This window comes from Myzus persicae, unplaced genomic scaffold (genome assembly GCF_001856785.1).
Source record: "Myzus persicae strain clone G006 unplaced genomic scaffold, MPER_G0061.0, whole genome shotgun sequence".
Classification (NCBI taxonomy): Eukaryota; Metazoa; Arthropoda; class Insecta; order Hemiptera; family Aphididae; genus Myzus; species Myzus persicae.
In genome coordinates this window covers 118,866-144,318 of record NW_019103876.1, presented here as the reverse complement: position 1 = coordinate 144,318, position 25,453 = coordinate 118,866, and the positions used below count along the sequence as shown (strand labels likewise).

The 25,453-nt window shown below is 33.0% G+C and overlaps 1 protein-coding gene across 1 annotated transcript; it reads left to right on the top strand.

Annotated features, from left to right (window-relative positions):
* Positions 1-913: 913 nt before the first annotated feature.
* On the top strand, positions 914-23,759 carry LOC111035772 (protein embryonic gonad-like). Its single transcript, XM_022317534.1, has 3 exons — positions 914-1,670; positions 11,498-11,575; positions 22,245-23,759. The coding sequence occupies exons 1-3, from the start codon at positions 1,572-1,574 to the stop codon at positions 23,430-23,432; spliced, it is 1,365 nt and encodes a 454-aa protein (XP_022173226.1). The 5' UTR covers positions 914-1,571; the 3' UTR covers positions 23,433-23,759.
* Positions 23,760-25,453: the final 1,694 nt, after the last annotated feature.

Below are 25,453 nucleotides of genomic sequence, written 5' to 3'. Positions count from 1 at the left end.
AAATGCATCATGATGTGTAAAGTACATGTTCCAACAGTGTCACCGATTAATATTTTTGAAGGATCCCTTTGGGAAGTTTTCACTTTTCAGTAACCATGATAATTTTCTGTACTCATTTTTATCAAAAGACAATAAGAGCAAAATCTAAATCTACAATTTAATTAATTGAAACCTTAAATAAATCGCCATAAAAAAAATATGATTTCGAAAATATTTTCCTGTAAAGTTTTTTCACAAGCCACCATTTGATGACCCCTATGTTTCAATATTACACGGAGGTCAATTATATTGTAGGCGTGTTACCATACAGTCAATTCTCGGAAATTCTAGTATTTTAAATGTAATTTAAAAAAAAAAACTTTAATAATAGGTATCTGGCGTGTTTTACACAAACGTTCGATATTTCGAAGAATTACAAAAAAAACCGTTGGATATATAATTTATTCGAATTTTGTTCGTTCCTCTTAAACTTTTGGAAATACTGCGCGCAAATCCACAGCACCTTTACACTTAGCCATACCTCTAAGGTACTTGTTTTATAACAATAATTATTATAAAGTCAGACATTATAATATGTATTCGGACACAGCCCCACAGTAGTGCAGCACTTACGCAGGGAGTGAAGGAGGAGGGGGAGGAGGAAGTTGAGGAACGACGAATAGTATACGGTACTCGGCGGTGTTCAGGAAGTAGCGTGCGCGGTAGAAGGAGCAAGACCTGGGTGGGCAGCGTCTAGGGAGGTGGCATTGCGGAAGGAGCGAGGCGGAAGAACGCGATGACCACGGGGCGAAGACGTCGTGGCTGATGAGGAGGATAAGGGGGCCGCGAGGTGAAGACGAAGGAGAAGAAGACGACTGCTCCGCGCGAAGACGACGCGGCGCGCTAGGTAGGAGACGAAACCGGTCTGGTTCGGTTCTGGTTCCGTCTCGGACGATCACACGTGCCCGGCGCGCTCAGTCCCATTATTGCCGGCGATCCCGTCGCGGCCACAGCGTACACGCGATATAGTATAGGTACTACCATCGCAGTCAACGACGACGTGGTACGAAATTTATAGCGTCGGACCCGCAAAGGTTTAAGACATTTTTTTAAATTCCAAATTTATTTTTTTTAACCGGTCGTTTTCGACGTGATAATAATAGCTCACTCAGGAACATAATAGTATTTAGGTATTTCGTTTTTGAGAGGCCCCGCGGTCACTGGGATCGACAATTAATACAATAACAATAAAACTATACGAGTGCCTACCTATAAATTTAACGATAACATATTTTATAGTTATACACTCTAAAACACCGTTTTTGCCGCGGGTTTCGTTTTTTCCGATCGCAATCATACAACTAACTAACTCGACTACACGCGTCGCCGTTCATCCAAGTTAAACATATTTTTTTTTGTTTTCATTTGTTTTATATTACCAATCTCGTATTACTATCGTCGGTTTCGCGACGTGCGATGGTCCGGTCGCGCGATCCGCCGGCAATCGGTTGCAGGTGACGACAGACGACCGTCAGCACACAGCACTCGAACGTCGCTCGTCCAACGATGACGACCGATGACGAACGCCGGACATGAACACTGGACCCGGTCAGGGCGCCCATGGGCCATCGTCTCTACCACACTGGTGGCCCGCCGACCCTCGTCACACCACTTCATCCACCTCGGATGTCGTAAGTACCTATATATATACGTGTACCTCATTCGTCTTATCAACCATTGTTAGGTACGTTAAATATCCTAAGCTTATCAAAAGGAAGAAAAATTAATCACCTAATGTTTTTGTTCGAACTACTGAATGGTTTTTTCTCCAGTCCAGAGCTATTAAGTTTTTTCTCCGGTTAATTAATTTAGAATTAGATCATCAATAATTACTACATTCCATCTAAATAATTGAAAAACAAATCATGCATTACACGCTCAAATAAATTGAATGATGTCTATCGACAGTTGATTTTTTTTAATTTCAGTCTAAATTCTATTAATTCTTCCAATAGTTTTGTAAGACAACATTTTTATTAGATTTATTTCTGTGATTTTTAATTATTAGATTATTAGCTACGTAGTTATTTATACAATATTTAATTTACTAAATTATAATTCTTATGTAATCGAGTTCTTACCCTTAAATAAATAATATAATATTATTGTCATACTCGAGCCCGCAGTTTATCTTCATTTTAAGTAGGTCGTAGATTGTAGGTTTCTGAATTTTCTAGCTTTTCTGCGGCGAGTTTCCGGCCGTTGGTCTTGTAGTTATTACAATAATATTGTTCACTGCTGAGTGCTAATATTTAGGTATTTGTTTTTAGAATCAATTCTGAGCCATCGACCATAACGGTTCTGTGTACGAAATCATCAGATATCCGTACACGATAAATTAACCTTCGGAAAAATTCATTTAATTTACTATTGGAATACATATTATATTTTATAATCGTGCAAAAAAGGATATTTTAATCTGAATTCGATTTTTTTTTTTTGGTGTTCAGTAAGATAATACTATGACGGATTGAAATCGAATCTTATTCGCATTTATTTTGTTAGCCGATCATAATAGTAATAGTTTTGTATGTAGGTAAGGTTAGTTTGCGTTGATATAAGCAACTATATATTTTGAAGAAAAAAATAAGACATCTACGTCATTATTTTTGATAAGTTTTATGCTCAATTATTGGCCACATATTATAACTATAGTAAATATCATCTACATAACATTGTAAAATTCCGAAACTTTTCTCATAGAATATATATTATAATCACAATTATATTATAATATCATGAAATTTAATTCTTACGATTTACAATATCGATTTTCATTAACGATTTGAATCATCGGCGATAAATATAAAGAAGAATGGAACTAAAAAAATCTAGAAAAGGTGAATTTACACACGGTATTGGTAATCGGTAGGCTTAAACGTCTTCGGCTTAAGGCCAATCGGGTTTGCACTGCGGAGGAAGAAGATAAACAGCGTTTCTTTTATAATATAATTCAATAGAGACTGACAGAATGAATGAAATAACAACTGTATATAAAGAGAAAATGACGGGTTTCAAAGAACCCGAGATACAGTGAAAAGTGGAAGAAAAAAAATGTCGCGAAGATGTAATACTTAAAAGTCGGACAAGTGGAATATACGGTAGACAAAAACACTTGTACCTATTGCAAATGTGTAATCGATCGTAGTTTGATAAACATTTCTCGTTTATTTATTAGGTATTCTTTTTTTCTCTCTCTCGACCTGCACATCTGCGCACTAATAATTTATTCATAGCATATTTGCAGAAAAGAACTGCGCCGAGAATCGCGAGTTATAATATTTTGTGTTTAAAACAGTTTATTTACGTATTTAATTAGATACCTAATTAATAAATTATTGTTGGACAAATTTCAGCTGTCCAAGAGATGCATAAATTATTTAAATTTTATTTGGTATTTGTACCGTTCACAAGTTCATTGTATATCCATTCAATCAATCCTAGGCTTAGTAGGTATATCATATCGTTGTTGACATTGTTGCTTATTAATTATCATACCTAGAGAAATGCGTATTTGATATAATTCCAAACAGCCGTTTGCAGCAATAACTTGTTTTAAGTTTTTAATAAAATAAATCACTGCAGATTGTATGCATTGGAAGGCTGTGAACCATTTTCATATATTTTGAATATTTCACTGGAGATTTAATGAAATGTTTGAGCACAAATCTAACGAACTTACATACAAAAGTTGGTTAAAATGCATACATAATTAATAAACATTAAATTATTTAATTATATCGAAATCAAACACATTTAATATTTACTATTTTAATTCATCAAAAACATATTTTAAGACAGGCATAAAATCAACAATATTTTGTGATATAAGTACCTATTTAAAAACTATTGGTTTTGTTAAGCAGTTATAATATTTAGATTACCTATGCATAAAATATCATCTTATTATAATATAATATCTGCGCAAACTTTAAACCATCTATCAATTTTCAAATGCTTGGTTCAGCCGTACCAGTTATAAAAATGTGTGCACAAACGGTCTAAACATTTCCACGTGCAATTTCCAAAACCCATCGGTTGTTGTCCGTAATCAATTATACTGAATATTCAACAGTACATAAATATGACTGAGTGACAATTAGTAATTTATCAGAGAAATTATATTTGAAAATGGTCCTTGAACTTCACAAAATGTATTTTATATGATAAGATATATTAGTTATACTTAATATTTATGACAATTTTTATCACTATAGATAATGTTACGAATATCCATTTGACTACACATTTTCTCATTGGCATTCAGTAGTTATACATAAAATCAATGTATTGGTTGAAAGATTGTTCTTCATCCAAAACAACGTAAATTACTCTATAATGAGTAACCCTTGATACTTTTATAATTCTATTGACACTGTAACTTGTAAGGTTAAATTTATGTTAGTAAATCAATAAAAATTGAAACTCTTTGTATACAATATTTGAAATTGTTCATAATATTGAAATAGTTAATAGCATTAATCATAAATAAATAACATAAATGTACGTGAAGTATGAGAATAGCAGTGTTATTTCTTTTTGATTTTTAAGTATTAAAATAGTATTGTGATGTTATTTGTACATACATATATACCGATAGAAAATAACAATAATAATCTTGTTCGAGTTTTAATATAAAGAAAACAATTTTTTTTGTAAATTCGTCAAGCATAATACATGCTTTAATAATGGCTTAAAATGTATAAATTGATATCCTTATTAATTTAATTTCTCAAAATAATTCAAAGTATATAACTATTCACAAATGTAATACCATAATTATTAGGGTAATACATTTTTGGAAAGCTCTTGTTTTACTTAAAAAATGATTTTTAAACTTAAAACTCAAACGATTTTGCAACATATTTGTTATTCCTGTCTTTTAATTTTATAGAAACTATAACGATATTTGAAAAAAATATTCCATTAAGTAGCATACGTGCAGTTCTCATATTTGTCTCATGACAGTACACACAAAAAATGTATTAATTATTACCAATTATAATTTATAACTAGTTTGGTAACAATATTATTGTAAAATTAATTTTATTATGACTGCATAGTGAATTAAAATATGTGTATATACTATGTATATTACACAGGGAGATGTTTTATGCATGCTCACCCCTATTTTTCATTTTAATAGTACATTTTTACCTAAACACAATATTTTCAATTTGTTGATATTTTTGGTACTACTTAAGGAGTGTTCAGTGGTGATACAAACTTCTATTATTCAAATGAGAATCCCTATTTTTTACTGCAAATTATTTAGCTGATGATTTTCTTACAAATGTTGATGTATCTAAATCAAAATTCTAATGAGTAGTTTCTGAAGTATTAAAATGTTTGTACTAAGTATGATAATCTTTAAAAATGGTTTTATAAAAATATAAGTTATATGTTAATATTAGATGTTGTATTTATTTTACTTAGGTCATTTTTATATATTATTTATATTGATGAATCAATAGAAATAATTCACTTTTTCAAATCGTTTAAGCCTCCATATTTAATGTACGCATTGCCTTAGACATATTATACTTAGTACACAAAGTTATATAACTCAAAAACTACTAGCTTGAATTTTAATTTGGATACATTAAAATTCTCAAAAAAAATATATTTGCTTTATAATAATTAAAATTGAGAAATGCGAGTTTCTATTTGATAAACATACGTTTGTATTGTCATAGAATCATCCTTAAGTGGTACAATTAATTTCAAGGACTCGAAAATATAGTCTTAAGTTTATTTAAAAATCACAAAAATCAAATTATTTGAATATATGTATACTTTAAACATAAAAATTTGGTGAGAATGCTACAAAAATCCCCCTGTATAGTGTATAGGTACATAATATGCTTCTAGTTGCTAATTAAATTTAATAATTATGTAGGTACCTCATAATATAATATAAGTAATACGATTATTATACGTATTACACCTTTAAGATAAAACAACCACATTTTTAATGTCATAAAACGAAAATTATAGGTACCTAAATGAGAATTCTCTATAGTATTTTGTTATTAATGAAAAAAAAATCAGTCAAACCGAAACAAATTAAAAACACGTAGGTGTATCTATATACTTATTAAAAGCAAACAAACTTATTATTTTATGATTAAAAACTCGAGAAGACCTTTTTTTGTTGTTGTATCTGTGACATACGACTATATAACATTTAAAAATTAAATGTGGATATCCAGTATAAATGTATTGTACCCGAAAACGTATCCGTTGGAAAGCTGCAGGGGACATTATAGGTAGGTAGTATAGGTACGGTACCCATATACATAAGTATATAATCAACAAGTGTTTTGATACAAATATGATGTGTATATACTGGAAAAAATCATCGTAAGGTCGGCTATTTCGGATGCTGTCAAAATTTCGTATCATAAACGTCAACGGGTTATGCGAAATGAGTTTTTTTCCGACGAATTCACTTCCTCCGCATATAATAATAAGAACGTCACCATCATCGTCAACGTCGTTGCCGGCCCGCGAAATCATCTGCAGTTTGCTATTAAGACGAATCGTGGAAATAATTATCCGGTGTCAGAAATCCATTAGTACGACTTTAGGTGAAAGTCTGACGTGAATCATAAACGCAAAAATGTTGTGCGTCTATTTATTTATATATTTAAAAACCACGCATTTAAAACCGTGCTCGCGAGCGTGCTCTCTGTATACGTAAATTGTGTATGTATACATTGTATTGTGTATTTTTGTACACGTTTTGTGCAGCAATATTAATATAATAACCGACCGCATTCGTATTTGTTTTTTTAAAAAAAAATAACAATTTAGTTTTATCTCTCTTTCTCTCTTTATTTTTTTTCGTGAAACTAATTATTATAATCGTATGCGCGGGCACAAAGAGAACCGCTGCCGCTGCCGCCGATGAAAATGTCCGTCTGTAGTCGTCGCACGTCAAATTATATGCGAACGAAATCGTTACGATTTGTTTGAAACGCTTAACTGTTTCGTATAATATACGAACTAACGGAACGATGACACGACGACGACGAAAACCAACCCGACCGTATTTCGCTATTAAATAATAATAATATTTTGTTTTAAAATAATACATGAGGTGTGTGATTTTTTTGTCGGCCGAGATTCCTTCTCCTACATTAACCCGTCAGCAGGATTTTAATGTCTAAATTTCTATTAAAAATCAACAACAGTCAACGACGATCTAGTCTAACGCACAAAGTATATAATATAGACGAGAACGTCTTCGGGTGGCGGCGTACTTACGGGGAAAAAATGTAATAATATAATAATAATGATGATAAATGAAAAAATGAAAAAAAAATGTACAATAATAAGAAACGAGGCCAAAGTTCAACTCGGCATAAATAATAAAATAAGGACGTACGACGATGTGCGCCGTGTGTACCTGTAATAGTACCTACATGGTTACATGCCTACCTCATAATAATATAATAACCTACCCATAGATATATATATATATATTGGTTAGCCCCAAGATCCAACCGTAACACGACCGCCGCCGCCGCCGCTCGCGTATTATAATAATAATATAAAGGTATAATATAAAATCCCCCACCTCAGCCTCAGATCGCATTATAATATGGTATCATACAAATAGAGTCATAACAAGAGGGCATTTACATAATCCAATAATGGATTTACAAATGGTCCGCGTACACTTACATGGGCGCGAGCGAGCACGGACACACACGCACGCGTATTTATATATAATAATAATAATAATAATAATAATAACAACAATATTATAATGTACAAAAGAGCAGAGCGGACACCACACACACACACCGGCCGGCAACGACGATATCAAAGACGGGTAGCTGATTATCATAATACAAGTACCTACTACGCTGCAGTAGTTGCTGTAAAGTATATTATATTACTATAGAGAGGTATAGGTATATGGGTACAACACGCCGCCGCCATCCGGACAGAACACGGACAAGACGATATAATAATAATAATAATAATAATAATGATAATGATGATGATACTAATATCACAAACAATAAAATGGCCACAACGGAGGCGATGGTTAATCTATTATTTTTCTATCGGTTTGCCATATTACATGTAATAATATAATAATAGATTAACAACAGGTACACAGGTATAATATAATAATATTCTCTACATCCGACCCGCACGACCACCGCCGAGCGATAGAGATTCGCATAAAATTATTATTATAATATCTAACCTGCAGTTGCAGCTTTATCCAATATATTACAAAGAATTCTTGAGGTTCTCACCCTCGGTGCTCGTACTGAGCGCGACGAGGACTGCACGGAGCAACACCTTTTTCCTTCCAAGTTAACCTAACCTTACACCTCTACACATGACTTGGACGGTACTGTTTTCCCATGGTTCGTGTTTTCACATAGCTTGAGTTTTCACAAGGAGTAGCCAAATTTTCTTACACCTCACCTGTTTTTACAAAGGTTTAAGGAACACACCTCCAATCGGTTTTTGCTACAAAATAGGTCTTCGGCAGGTAGAACCGGCGACTGTAGCAAAACACTACAACTTTATAATATACACATTAATAAGCTATGTGTTTCGAACCTCCTGGCGAGATGAATACATTATTATTATCAGATTACAGGAATGTTATTTAGTTTTGTACTCTGAAACGTCCGAGAAATGTAAAGCAGGATGTGAGCGTTTTGAAATTGTAGAACAAGAATACAGTTCGTCAATCGTTTTGGATTATACTCTGCGAACTTTGTCTCGTACGTATAATATGATCCGGTTTGATTATCGATGCTCTCGAATTTTTTATAGTAAACAATTATTTAGTAATTAGAACACCAATTATCCTTGCTTGTTAATTGCAAGGATGGTCCAGACACAAAAATATCTCGATAATTGACCATAAAAAGAATTGAACCTAACGTATTTTATAAATTTAATATAGTATATACGTATCCGCGAAGCTGGTAAGAAAAAAATAACCGAGAACCGTAAAGCGTATTTATATCTATTTTTGTTTACTACAGATCCACAGCAAATAACACTTATGGATTATCATGATATATAATATTATTATCACCACATACTGTAGATTGATCTATAGACTAATCTATAGTATTTGTTATCATCTTCTACAGTAAAATTAAGTAGGTATTTGAGGTTTATATTGTTCTACGGATGTTTTGTCAGTGGACGTCTGTTATCTGTTACCTAACAATATAGGGGTTAAGTGATCACTGGGATGGGGCGGGATCCCAATCAGGTTATACGAGACACCAACTGCATGTTATGCTCATTCGAAGTAACGAATGCACATGAGTGGCTTAGAAGATTAATGACGTCAATAAAAAATAAAAAAATAAAAAAGGTACTCACGCCAAGCCATCGTCATTATTAGGCCCGAGAGTCGTCCGTGACTGACCGTGAGTCGGTGCTTTTTTTATTTTTATATACATACAAAGTTAAACGCGTATATACCTAAGGATGTATATATTTATATGACAATTTAATATTTAGTGTTATGGGATGTTTACATCATACGCACGAGACTATACAATGGACCAGTAGACTTGACCGCACCGGGTTGGCATAGGTTAACTCTCTAATAAAATGAAATAAAAAATAAAGTAATATGTCAAGGGTCAATACGATCAAAATCTCCATACGGTACCTGCCCATATACCTAGCCGTATAAAATATACACACCACATATATATGTAATATACTTGTGCAATAGAATTTCAACGATATTATTGTTAGACTGCTATTTTATTTTTAATGAACTGTATACACATATAGGAATACAATAATAATAATAATAATAATATAATATAAAATAAAAGGTAGATTTTATGTGCCTCCGATGGCAGTACAAATCGTACATATTATACGATGGCATTCGGACGAGAGGATCGGCGTGAATCGAAAGTCGCTGCGGACGGGCGAAGGAGTGCCGCTGCAGCAGATCGTCATGTTCATATCCAATAAATTACACACACACACACACACACACATAATATATATATATATTTATACATAGGTATATGCAATCATATATAGTAATAATATATGTCCAATGATAATAATAATCCTCGGCAGATTCACCTCGCGCTTCTTATCAATGGTGCCCATCGAAACTGTCACCGGCACCGCGACGTTATATATTTTATAGGTGTGTGTAACTTGAACCATAACCGTTGAAAATATAAATACGGTAGTTATTATCCGGAGATTTTCATCTGCTTCGCAACAATAATAATAATAATAATAATGTGACCCACGCGTAGGAGCGTGTGGGGGGTGGCATATCAAACTTTCAGATGGGACGCGTCGTCGCTCGAGGACTGTGTTGTTATTATTTTATTTTTTATTCATTATGCAAATCGTCAGGATTTCAGACGTTTTGCGCAGGCAAGCAGGTGGTAGTAGGGGCACCCGGTGGGTATGTAAAAAAGAAGAAGATCAATAACATACATAAATAGTTGGCTTAAACAAACGTTACGATAATACGACGACGGCGTATATTATATTATTATATTAAACCTCGGCCGCCATTAAAGTTTCCGACGGGCTAGGTCTTGTTTATTTTTAATCGAGTTTTCGAACGGTGCGGGTTGTAATAATAATAATAATAATAATATAATATAATGTTATATTATCATTATTTTCGTCTCGATGATGGTAAAAATATATTATAAAATCTCGCGGATGAGTTTTCGTTGTATAGGTAGGTATAACGGCGCAGTTTAGCGCCATAAATAATGGTATATAATTATTACATATTATATATATACTATATAGGTACCCATATAACCTATACCAAAACTGACTTGGATATATATATTTTTAAGGATGCGGAGATTCTATAATTTCGCAATTGAAAAACACATTAATATCGTATGCAAATCGCACCGTTCGAGACGTTTTTTTTTTTTTTAATAAAATACGAACTAAACGATATGAATGCGTACATATTATAGGTATAATACGCGTATCGCGTTTTTGATCTCTCCTCATTCTCTTCGGGTTTTTTTTTCGAACCAGTAGAAATAGTATAATATACAATGAAAACAAACGATCGTATAGCATAATAATTCTTATAAATATATATATTTATATATATATACATATTATACGCCATAAGAATACTCTGATGCTGCGATATTATAGTAATAATATTATATGTATGCGTTGACATCGCCGCCGCCGCAGAACACGGAAATTATTATAATCACTGCACGTACATATAATTATAATTATAATAATATATAAGTAATAAAGATATTATTTAATAAGTATATAGTATAATATTATATGCGAATGTGATGTACTTACTGTAACTTGTGAGGCACAGCTCCGGTAATGACAATAACGTGAATTTTAATCTAATACCTATCGCGGCGGCGGATGTGCCTACACACATTTTTCAATCGAATTTACCATAATATTATTATGTTTGCAGATGAGTCAGCTATGTCGTGTGTGCGGAGAACCAGCCGCCGGTTTTCATTTCGGAGCGTTCACGTGTGAAGGATGCAAGGTAATATTATTACTATTATTATTATCATCATCGTATTTCGTTCAACAATAATAATTAAGATTTGTACCTATACATTATTTTACAATAATACCTTATACTAATTTGATAATAATTATTAATAAAAAGTATTGGAAAAAACCGCTGTGCAGGGTTGACGCGCTTATTATAAGCTAATAGCTCTAATACTATTATTATAACTATCGACTTTAAATCGACCGTGAGCTATTATAAGAAATATGTGCACGAGCACGACCAATATTCGGTAATATTCGTCTGGGACAGCATCGTCGTGTATCGGTCGTTTTGTGTACCGTAAGTCCGTAATACGTTCGACGGGCACACTGCAGCAGTATATGTGGTTGTTCGCCAAAGTTTAATTAATATGTATATACATGGTTATGGGTAGGCATAAGCTGCTTAACCGACTGTTAAACTGTTCGGTGCGATACAATACTATAATATGATTACGATATAATACATATTTTAATATAATATTATCGTGCGTGAATCGATCGGGCTGGAAATAAAAATCCATTATCCCTACGACCAAAACCGTGTAATTACTAATTATTATTTAACGTCATATTATTGGGTGGGTTACCCGTTATTATTGCCGCGTTAATGAGTTACATTATATTAACCGAATTTCCGATGGAAATACACAGTTTCGGGTGAGTCAAACGAATCACACAGACGACGACGATGACCGATCACCGCACTCTATAATATTATAACCCTCCACCTCGAACTTTAAGTCTTAACCTGCACAGTATGTCAGTATTTATACTATTATACTTATACCATATGATGTGCAACATATAGACCAGTGATGCCCAACCTTTTTTCCTCGGCGGGCCACTTTGGTAAACATTTGTAATCGAGCGGGCCACCAAATATAAAAGTACTCATAATCTCAATCTTAATATAATTTAGTTAGGTACACATAGTAGGTTGCAATATAAAAACATTTTTATATCCTTTTTATTTTTATTTTTGTATTTTGTATTTATAAATTAATTAAAATCGTATTTTGTAATAATTTTACTTTTTTTGGAATATTTTGTTTTATTTTAATAATTTGTAACGGGCCACATGGAATACCTTGGCGGGCCACATGTGACCAGCGGGCCGCGGGTTGGGCATGACTGATATAGACACACAGACTGATATTTTGATTTTTGGATCCAATGCCGTTATAGTTTATGATATCGCACACGATGTAACCTATTTATATATATATATAAGATTAATAATTAGAGAATGCTCTGGTATAGATGAAAGAAAAAAATCGCAAAATGTTCAAATTACCCCTTCAAATCGGTTCCATTACTAAAAGAAAAGGCATATACAAAAATTTCAAACAAATGAAACAATTTTGACGGTTGATGAACTTAACCCCACGAAACCCATGAAACCCACAAAGTTTTAACTATAGAGAAATATTCGATATTGTTAGTTTTTTAATATAGTTCAAAATACCTATATATTTTACATAGGTACAGTGTGAAACGTTTAACTCTTAGGACCCTCTTTACATCAGAAACTACTAACGTTTCTATTACATAATTCTAAGTCTTTATACTTTTTATTATTTTTTATCAGAAGGTTTTTTGCTTTTGAAGGACAACGTGATTAGTTTTTAATATTGCATTCCAAGTTGAACATTATTCGGAGAATTTAGATCTACTAAAATTTCGGACCAGTAGTTTATTAGTCGGCATATAAGTATTTGAAATTTACATCAAGTTTATAATCGACATTTTTCCGGATACCTCTGCACCATTCCTTAAGCCCCATATAAACTTTAAACACTCATAAGTCATAATTCATAAACTACTCGTCTAAAATTTAATTTTTAGTCATAGAACTACTCCAAAAAATATTCTGCTCGGGAATAAAGAATTAAAAATACATGTTTTCAAAAAGTTTTAAATTAAAAATGATAAACGATTAGAAAACATTTTCTAGAAAAATTTTGTTTTTTTAATGACCTTAAATTATGTAAAAAAATATTTTTTTAAACGAGTTTTTCAAATAATGAGTAACTTAAATTAAATAAATCACCCGGTGTACCACGTCTGTACCTTTAGGTAAATCCATATTTTACTTGAAAAATAACTAATAAGTTCAAATTCTAAAGAAAAATGGCAGTTTTAAAATCCCCTAGACTTGGAATTTATAGTAATTTCGTTTATTTCGGTTCCAGATCTGGTTAATGTTTCCATCGATTAATATCGGTTTGGTTCTGCAGTTTCCAGTTTTGGTGCTAACAATTACAGAAAAAATTTTTATTTCCTATAATTCTATTTTCGGATAATACACGGTCGCTTACGATTATACCCCCCCCCTTAATTTCTGGTTCGAGATGTCAAAAAGTATAAAAACGGTAATAATAAACGTAGCCATAACTATCACGACGGCCCGTGGCCCATCAACCACCACGTTGATTGGTCATATTATACAATGTCATACACAAAAATAATAGGTAATAACCACTGCAACGTGTAGGTATATACCTATAAACATTATTATAACTTCACTGCGGCTGCGTGTGGCACGTATTGCAACATTTTTTAACACACGCGTAGTCGTAAAAAAATTGCACACCAACCATTTAATTAAAAAGAAAATTTCATACTGAACGCAAATGCATCGCTCGGCCTGCTGAAAAATATAACGTGTGCTACACAGTTTAATATAGGCACTATAGAACGAATCGAAATCACATCGTCGTCATATAGCACGCTTAATAATATTATTATTATGATATCTGTCGATGAATGCGTTTGTCGAGTACTCGTGTGTGTGCGTGTGTGTGTGTGTGTGTAGCAATGCCTGCCCATGTAATGTTAAGTTAGATATTATAAATTATGATGATATCCGTCACGGCAAACTATTAAAACGACCGGCGACGCATCGTCGTTCACGGTTGTTTTCTTTTTTTTAATTCGAAATCGAAGAAGAGGAAAAAGAGCATTCATCACACACGCACATAGACGACGCAAACATCACGAGCCTACTCAATCGTTGGACGTTAATAATAATATTATTATTATATTACGCTGAGGGAATAATATATTGCATAATCTGAGAAACAATTAATAAAGCGCGTATACATACGAACGAGGCACGGCGCTAAATGTTTAACGATCGTAGATAATAACAATAATAATAATATGAGGCTCACCCGTTCGACAACGTCTAATTTATGGTTTTCTCTCTCTCTAACAAAGTCCGGAGAAACAATAATATAATATCTCGTCGATGCGTCCAAGGAATCTTCAAAAGACACTTTTACACGATCTATTCGATCGTTGAGTAAGCGCAACTTCAGTATTATAAACATTTATAGGTACCTATCTACCTATATTTTGGTATACCACCACAAATACATATTATATTATTATATTTTACCGTTTAACATCACCCGGTCGATCAAATCGTTGAAGTGCTTCATCCACGGACCAGACACGTGAGGGATTTATCGTAAAATGTTTTTTTATGTATATTTTCATTGGATATTGTGGTTAAGCCGTACAGTAGCTGCTGGCTGTTAGAGGGGTATAATATTATACACCAGTTGCCTTCAAAATTACCTTTTTAATATATATATATACAGTATACACCAATCCCTTCACCCTGTCTAGAGAAAAAGGCACCGGTTGCCCACAATAAACTATAATGTACCATTTAAATTCATAATATACTAGCTGCCTCCTCCATACACAAGAAGATTCTTGTGCCAATCCGTAGTCGTGGTCATATAACTCACATTTCAAACGCCCCCCCGTCTACCCACCAGTTAATTTAGAAGAAGAAACGTACAAGTTATAAGCATGTATTACCTATATCCTTGGAATATTTTAAAGTCATATCGCAAACCAAAGAGGTACAACACCATCTAAAACACTACCATGGAATTCCATTATTATAATATATATTATACGCTCGCATATCTCTAATTATATTGCGTCCAAAATTCTGAACAGATATCTAAATTTTATTCTTTAATAACCGATTGACTTTGCAGGTTGCAGCCGTTGCAGGTGCAATATTATATTATATTATATTATATTATATTATATTATATAATAACCTAACCAACTCACATCGGTCTATAAACATGAGATTTTCTAACAGTTTAGGCACTACATGGTCTGATCAAATGTCAAAATATTTTTGTTCATGCGTCAAGGTACAGTTTCGTTTTAACCAGGGCTTGCAAACGCTATAATAACGTTATGATTATAACGTTATATTTGATAAAAAACGATTGAAATTTGTAAACGTAATTATAACGGAAAACGATAAACGTAAATAAATAACACAAAACATAACGCAAAACGGTATATATTGTATTCCATTAAACGAAATAATTAATTCCCAATTATTTAATAATACTTAGTAGTATTCAATTATTTATTCTATCCAAGAATTAATTTTATTCCGTATCCGGCCTATCTGGGAGATCCCGTATTAGATATTATTTTAAAACTTAATAAGAAGTTATTAATAGAATAATTTAATTACCAATAGCTAATAATAGTGATGCTCTGATAATATTGTACTGTACTATTTGTACTACGGTCGAAATTTTTACCACTCAAGTTATTCAACTATTGTGTTCGGTGTTCAGTTTGCTCAGATTTATTCACTCGTCAGTGTTTGTCTAATTGTTGTCAAATGTTTAATATTTATATTTTATACTAATATACTTATAGTTTTAACGTGCATACGTTTTCTTTATATTAGTTTAACCCTGAGTTTAACCCATTTAATTAAATAAATAAAATTTAACAATACCTACTTAAAACTCAGAATAGGGAAATTATGTCCCCAAAAAAAGGTCACAGTCGTATACTTTTAAATTGCGGCCTGTGTACTTTTAAAACAGGTATCTAAATACTTTTAAATTTTAAATAACGATCAACGCAAAAATTGTGTAACGTTTTAATTCTGAATAACGATAAACACAAAAGTTGAATAACGTTTAAATTTTGAATAACGATAAACTCAAAATTTGTATAACGTTTTGATCGTAAATAACGTAAAACAAAATTTATTTTTCAAATGCAAGCCCTGGTTTTAACATACAAATGTCAATGAACGGGATTTTGTTTCTGACCGATTTTTTGTAAGACTTTCGTTGTCATGGTTACCTATTGTTATTCAAGAATTTATGCCAAATTTATAGAATTTAATTACAAGTAAAATAAAGTATATATTATTAAATAGCTTATTTTAGAATAATTATTCACTTAAAAGTAAATACATTTCAGAAATTATTTGCTCTAGTAGATACCAAAAAATGTTCAGAAATACAAACAATTGAATACAATTGAATACAACTAAAATTATGTTGTATTTGACTTCATTTTTCGATTGTTTGTAATAAAGTGAAATTTAACTTAAGACGTGTAGCATGCTACTCGATATTTTCTTCAATTACATTAAAAACCCAAAAACATATTTATGATTGATACATTTTCCCTGAAGTGGAAAATGTCGAGTAGCGTACTACGTTTTTTCCCCCGAGATCTTTTCCAAATAATAATACGATTATACGAATAAAAGTACAAACTTCAATACCAAACTGTATTGAGTGCCATAAGATAATTATTTGTATAATAATATTATAATGTATACCAAATATCTATATTGATAAGAAGCAAATTCTATAGGTAATCCTATACCTGAGGATGTCAAATTTTTTAAACTTTGCTAGTGGTACACGCAGGGATTTGTAGGCTCTCGAAAAACGAATATTATTTTTATTTTCATAGAATATATAGCTGCCTCATAATAATTGATAATGGAAAATAAAATCGGTTAATACGAGCGGATATAATTTTAGACCTGTAATATTTACATTTGATTAAAAAAATCTAAAACAACCATGTTAAAAATCTGTGCCGTTTACATTTAACGGAGTTAACCAGGAGCATTCAATTCACAGGGCATTTAATTTATCACGGTGAACGCCACTCAGGATCAGCCAGTATAATATAGGTAGGTAGACGTTCGCCAAGTTCCCTCGGAATGTTGAAAATAGTTAACATGATTAATGATTGTTCGGATCAGTCCTCGTTTCTCTATAAAAATAATAAAAGTTTCCCATGATGACGTCGACGGTGGAAAAGGATTTATAATTTATATCATTTCAAGATAAACTGCGACGATAAACGTGCAATAAGTAATAACTGCATGTATACAGGCACAAATCACGCGTGTTAGAAGGTTTCTATCGTTGTCGGTGGGAACGATTCAATCGTCATCATCATCACCACCACCATCGTCATCGAGACCGTATTAGATTATGTTTTATAATATAATTTAAAAGTTATAAGCTTGCTAAGTGCTGATAATGTATTATATTATTATAGGTATATCGTATATACATTATATATAGTGCACTATACGCACTGTATAGGTTGATTCACCAAGCATGCTCACCCTCATCTTGTTATATAATTATTTATTATACTTGGGCCATATTTACAAATTATTTATGTTGATAGATTATTAATTACTATAATTCTCAAATCACCACAGGTAACATATCGTCAATAAACCCATTACCATGGACTTTTTATCCTTAGAACACAACGAAAATTAATTAATTAATTTTGATAAGTCAAATTTTCCAGAAAAATTATTCACTAAATACTTTACGGTTGAAAAGGGTTGGCTTTTATTTGAAAAGCAGAAGTTTTTATTTCCACAGGACACACTTTAAGTAGTACAAAAAATCTCAAGAATTTGATAATGTGGTCTTTAAGTATATTTAAAAATTTCAAAAATCAGATTTTGAATGACTGCATTGTTGGAGAAAAAAGGGAATGCGCATGTTATTGGTGAGTCACCCTGTAGGTATATTATACCACACCATTCAATGTTCGTATATCATATTATATCTTCTCAATATATAATGTCAAGTTCCACTAAGAAAGGATTTTTCAAAATTTTTATTTTAAAGGGTTGAAATCGGCATAAATAAATTGTTTATGTACAAATTATATATCTATATACATATTTTACAGCCTGGCAACCTGTGGGTTTCCTTTGCGAAATGCGACCATAACTTTTTGTATGTCTAACTATGTGTTTGATCTGCGTATATATATAAATTGTTCCGAGGAGTAAAATTCTACAATCTATCTATATCTATATCTATTTATGTTATAAAAATAAATCCCTATTTCCCTTAGTCGAGGTATCACGCTTATCGCTCATCATTTAAAACAGATCCAGATATCTTCTATCTATGCTATAAAACATTAAATTTTTAATTTCTTAGTGCTCATTTCGCAGTGGAATCAATCGGAAGATTAATGAAAAATTTTACATTGTGTTTTTTGATAAGTGTTTATTCATCATGGTTAGCTTAAGCAATCACGCTTAAAATGTTAAACAAACTTAGGTCACCCGCGGGCTGCCGTACCGTACAATATGTGTATAGGTATACAATTTATTTTTGCCGATTTCAACCCTGTTTGTTTTAATTAATAACTAATTTTCCTCGCAACTTTCTTTAGTTTATTAGAACTTGGTATTTTTTAAATTTTTTTGGTTACCATTGGTTAATCTGGTAGATCGGGTTTAAGAATGTATCAAATTGAATTTTAGTACATTGCCTATCAAGGTGGCTGTTAGCTGAGTTGCACTTATAGCCGCTCATCAACTACACAATCAAAATATTTAATGAAATTAAAATTAAACATATTATTCATATAGAGTGTGCAAATAGCGGTGTCACCGGATTGGTTCCAGGTCAAAATATCTCCGGTCAAAATATCTCCGACAAAATATCTCCGATACAAAATATCTCCAGTACAAAATATCTCCTGTTAAAAATATCTTTAATGCAAATAAAGAATATTATTAGTAAAAAATATATTACTAGACCTAACCTAGAGTTGGCATTTTTAAAGGGCAACGAAGTGCAAAGGATCTGCTAGGAAAGATATAATAATGATAGAATAGATATTTGTTTCGACACGATACTACTACAATTAATTTGTCTACCGACGATCGAACGTAGCAACGGCTGTAACCGCTATATTTATGACTTTTTATTTTAAGCTACAAACTAACATAACATTTTTATTAAGTTAAGAGTTGTATGAAAAACACCGAATAGCTCAATTGTATAAATTGCGTTATCCAAAAATAATAAAATTTTTCTTATCGATGAGCTATAAACTTGTTTAACTATACAAATTATAATCTTAACTATAGAATCATTGTTTAATAACAATAAGTGTGTATAGAATAATTAGAATCATTTGAAAAAATTATTATTATTGTTTTTTTTTTGAAAGGATTTTTCAAAATTAGACCTCTAAGGGGGTAAAGGGGTTTTTTTATATTGCTAATAACACACGGGAAACGCCATGACGGGACGGACGACTACGAATTGGTTCCAGGGTTGTCTACAGGTAACATACGAATTCGTTCCACGATAATTGAATAATGGTTCAAGCTTTCATGATAATACAACCTTGTTAAATTAACTTTTCATATTATTATGATATATTCAACCAGCAAAAATTTCCTTCCCATTTATTCAGACTTACGACTGTCTAAAATTCAAATAAGATCGAATAGTTCAAACACTATTTCGAATACCTAGATATGGTTAAAAATGGTCAAACAAATATGATCTATAAATCTAAATACTTGTATATAAGTAGTACTGTTCTTATTGGACAGGAGAAAAAAAACTAAGGGAAAATAATAATTATCTTTTACACCATGAGTTGTATAACTCTGGTAGAATAATTTTGGGCAACTTTTAAAAGTACCATCAAACACTGTTTTTATTATGCTGAATATCTCTAAATTATGTGAACAAGTAAAAATTATTAATGTTATAAGATTATCCATTGTACATATACGTATCTTGTAATAGTGAGTTATATACTGATAAACTGATAAGTAATTTTATTCGGGAACCAATTCGAACAGTTGTATACTGGAAAGTATTTTTTTTTTTGGGAACCAAATCGTACTCTTTAATCGACTCAGGAATCAATTCCACGTTTGCCGACGGGACATCTATAAATAAAAATAGTTATAGAATATAATATTATATAGTCGTACATAAATTATGAGCTAGGCACTCGAGAAACATCGGCAATAGATTTAATGAGTTCGTCTAATAATAATAATGGAAATGTGTTAACACTTAACAGTATAAAATTGGGTATGTTGTTATTTATTTGAAAAAAAAATGTCAGGAATACCGAGTATTTGTGTATAATATTATATTTTATAGTTTAATTTACTCGAAATAATATTTATAACCTTCCTCTTTACAGTAGGTTACTGAATCATCCTAACCCTCTTATAAAAAATCTAGCGTCCCTTCGATCCCGGGTTACCCCTTCAGACGTCTCAAACGTAATTGGTGTCGTGACCTGCTAAATGCTTGATTACTAGATCAAATTTCTCCTAATAAACTAAACAAAATAGGTAGTGTCATCAATGGATGGCTTAAATAAAAAATAACCTTCCTGTTTGAGTAAGTGCAAAATGTTGCGATTAATTTTGTCAAAGGCGTCAAGCGAATAATATAATATTATTTATCGAAGGTGGTCTTGGTAAAGTAAAACTTGTTTTCGCTTGATTTCTTAAGCTCAAAAGTGTATTAAAAGTCGTTTATTTTTTTCGATAAAAAATATTTGAATTCGTATTAAAACTATTATTGAAAAAACAAAGGAAAGTAGATAACCGATCTGCTGTATACAGTGGGTGTCGAGTGTATTTAGTCATCGAGGAGCAGTTCACTGAAATGTATGTGTTCAATTTGTATTTAATGATAATTAACAATAGATTACATACGAAAAACGATTCTGAGCTAAGACAGTTTATATTATACAAATATACTAATTAAAGTATATTTTTAATTTTATGATATTATATATGTATTGCTATTATTACAGTAATTTATTTTAGTACTATAGTAGTAGGGTAATAGTGTAAAACAGTAGGTTGAATTCATTTTTGACGAAAACATCGCGAGGTTAGGTTATTATATAATTAATATTAAATTATTATATTTTATAATATCATCTATACCATATTGTATTATTATTATTAACTTTTGAACTGATACAGACTTACTATAAAATGGTGTTAATTGGTCCGTGGTAGAAATATAGAGGAAATAACATTAATCTAAATGTTTTCAAAATGCCATGTTTTATGTGTGCATAAAGTATAATAATACACTCCCAAGGTTCAAATTCCCATGAATAATATTTTTGATTTTCAGCACAATAACTGAAATTGTTCTTCTTGCCTGGATATCGATATTTTGTCCAAATTTCAGCTTCAAATGTCTATGAAACAAAATAGTATTTATATATTTAAACATTTTTTAAGTTTCAGTATACAAGCTACTTTATGGAACCTTGTTTTAAATAGTGAAGTCTTAGATATAAGCAAATTGAAAATTTTATAAAATGTATTTAACTTCAAAGGAATTTTGTCGACAATAAAACCTCATGATATCATATGATAATTATATTTCAAAAATAAATAATTGCAAACAAAAATATAGTTTTTGAGTCTATTAATTACAATTCAACCAACCATAACATTTTAATTCATTACATTATAATTTATATGTATAAATTATTAGAAGCTTACACGTTTCCTGTTTTAGTCGTTTTTCGGTCGGACTTACAACAACCTGAGTTCGATATCGGAATGCAAGAACAACGGCGAGTGCGTGATCAACAAGAAGAACAGGACGTCGTGCAAGGCGTGCCGGCTGCGCAAGTGTCTGGTGGTGGGCATGTCCAAGAGCGGCTCCCGGTACGGTCGGCGGTCCAACTGGTTCAAGATCCATTGCCTGCTCCAGGAACAGCAGCAGCAGCATCATCAAAATCACAACAACAACAACAACCAGCACCATCAGCAACTCCCACACCACCACCAGCAGCTGCAGCAGCAGCAGCAGCAGCAGCATCAACAACTCTCGCATCAGCAACAACAACACAGGACATCCGCGGGCCTGAATTTTCAGCAACAGTCGGCGGCGGGTTGCAGAGTGTCGCTGGATCAGGGCCGGACGCCACCGCTTTGGGCGGACGTCAAACACCACTTGCGCCTGGACGCGGACAACAACAACTCCGTAGCCGGTGACCTGAATAAAGACGGCGCCGCCGGCCGGCTGTCCGTGTCGGCTGCTGCCGCCGCTGCGGCCGTCGTGCAGGCTGTCCGACCGGAACTGCTGCGTTGGCCCTCGCCGTTCTTCTCGGCGTTTCCGTTCCCTCCACCCGCACCGTTCTTCCTAGCCTTACAGCAGCAACAGCAGCAGCAGCAGCAGCAACTGCAGCAGTCACCGCAGCCGCCAACGCCGCCTTTGCAATCACGCGGTCACCGGTCATCGCGAAGTCCGTCGTATCGGTCGTCGACCGCAGACGACGACAGCGGTGCAGGTGACCGTGACGAAGACGGCGATGACGACGACGACGGGCCGCCATCTTCCAAGCGCGTCGCCGTCCACCGTGACCCACCGCCGGTCCAGGATTCGCCGATGGACCTGTCGGTGACCGCGACCGCGTCCACGCCGTCTCGGCCGCCATCCCTCGGTTCCCCGTCGCTCCTCCCGTACGTCGGCGGACGATCGCCCGGCCACAGCCCAGAGGACCGGTTGCGCCGCAGGCGGCGGCGGAGACGGCATCTGCAGGTAGACTTCGACGCTGCTGTCCGGACGTCCGGTTCGGACAACGACGACAGCGCGGCCGGAAGTGACTCGGCGTCATTGTCAGACTCGAACGGATCGGTCGACGGCCATCCAGAGCCGGAGAAAAACGCGCCTCTGGACTTGACGTGCAACCGGTCGTAGACGAAATTTTATCTCTAATATTATTATTAGTATTATTATTATCATTATTGTGTAACGTAATAAGATTTTCGGTGTTTTTTCCGTTCTATTTTCTCTCTCTCATTATCCGTCTCTATTTCCTACGAAATGTCGCTCACTCTGTATCATAATGTAATGACGTAAAAACCACGCTGAATGTATGTTAAAATACAATTATTATCATTATACTATTATTATTATTATTTGTATATATATATATTGTATATAATATTATATAGTGTTATATGGCGAGATCGAATCGCTGTTCACGTGTACGTAAACAAATTGTAATAAACGATGCGTGTATAATGTGTTTGTCGAATTATTCCCGTTCCTATGCTATCCTTCGGAGAAGTAGAACTTGCTATGACTCTGCACGTGCCTCAGGTAACCAAATTTTAACGGCATGTGAAAATATTTTTTTGTTACACGTGTACAGTGGAAAGTTTAATTTTCAATACCAGTATGATGAGATCGAAAATGACCTTTTTCTGTACTCCAGACAGAAAAATATCATTTTTTTCCTGCCCGTGGGAGAATGTGAAGTAGAAATTCCGATAAACAGAAGGTGGTATAAGTATAAAGTGGAAATACCCCACTACACAGCGGTCTTACTGTCCAAATCAGATTGAAATATATGTATACAAGCTGGACCCTAGCGGGTCATTTATTGATTAATTGATTAATAAATATACGGCCAACCATTTGGGCTCAGAACCCCTTATTTTTCAATTATTAGTACGAACAAAAAATAAAATACATAACCACATGTGCTTAATATCTAAATGTAAAATATTTAATAGGTAGGTACCGTTACAACTAAATCAACGGTTTTAACCTAGTTAAGTTATCATGAAAATATCATTTATTGAGTTAAGTATACCTGAAAGGTTTTTCACCCCCTGCAGCCCTGATTTTCGGCATAATGTGTTACCATATTATCAGCTATTGTTCTAATACTTTCATCATCATAGAATATAAAAGTATAATAATACCATGGCTTAAATATACAAGGTTATTGCACATAGCCAAATTGTTATCAAATAAAAATAAAATGGCAGCGTAAGGGTACGGTCCATATCGTAGCATATAATATCATAATATAGCCAGTATACGTTACTATACGTTACTATACGTTATTACGCTGCCATTTTAATTCCATAACGTGATAAAATGATATAATGGGGGTACTATTGCAATAACCTTGTATATTTAAGCCATGAATAATACAATATACTTAATATTATATAATATTGATCGACTCAGCATTATTATAATATTATCGGATTGTGAAATCAGGACTGAATAGTGTGCGGCTACCAATTCCGATAGATACATAATTTTCATTTGCTTTTTAATCGAACTGACTGAAAATGTTGAAAAGCTCGTTACAGGCTGAAAAAATGAATTAGAGTGCCTGATTGTACCTATATATAAATATAATATTATAATGTAAACGTGATTTTTAACCTTAAAATATAATAAAATGTCAAAACAATGATGCCATCTTTCGATTATTCGTGTGCGTCGTACATGACAAATAGTAGTTATTATTATTTATATTATTATAAAAACGGAGATCGGAAGACCAAGTAGTTATAGTATTGTACTATGCTTACATAATGTATCATTTGACTTACTACGAAAAACACATCTTCTACCTACTTCCGAATATGAGTGGGATGGAGTGAAAAAAAAAATACTATAACTTTTATGTTCCAACACATAATATATTTTTGATAAAAAATAAAAATACTATTGTATGGGAAACAACGAATATTATACAATTAAGTCCGTGGGACTGATGTGTTTATAATTTATGGGTATATGGTCAAATAAACATTGAGATTTATATTGCTGTTTCGGACGTTTTTACTTTTTTTAGTAGTTTATACTTTACAGCCTTTCAATATATTAATATTGCGACTCTTATAATATTATTTGCGTACGAACCATATATTAGTCTATTTAAATAAGAGTTTTGATAGATTTTTTCAGCAGTC

Excerpts from the sequence above, each read along its gene's own strand:
- LOC111035772 (XM_022317534.1), top strand. The coding sequence starts at position 1,572 with ATGAACACTGGACCCGGTCAGGGCGCCCATGGGCCATCGTCTCTACCA. Across the intron at positions 1,671-11,497 it reads CTTCATCCACCTCGGATGTC|ATGAGTCAGCTATGTCGTGT; the intron begins GTAAGTACCTAT and ends TTATGTTTGCAG. Across the intron at positions 11,576-22,244 it reads TCACGTGTGAAGGATGCAAG|TCGTTTTTCGGTCGGACTTA; the intron begins GTAATATTATTA and ends TTCCTGTTTTAG.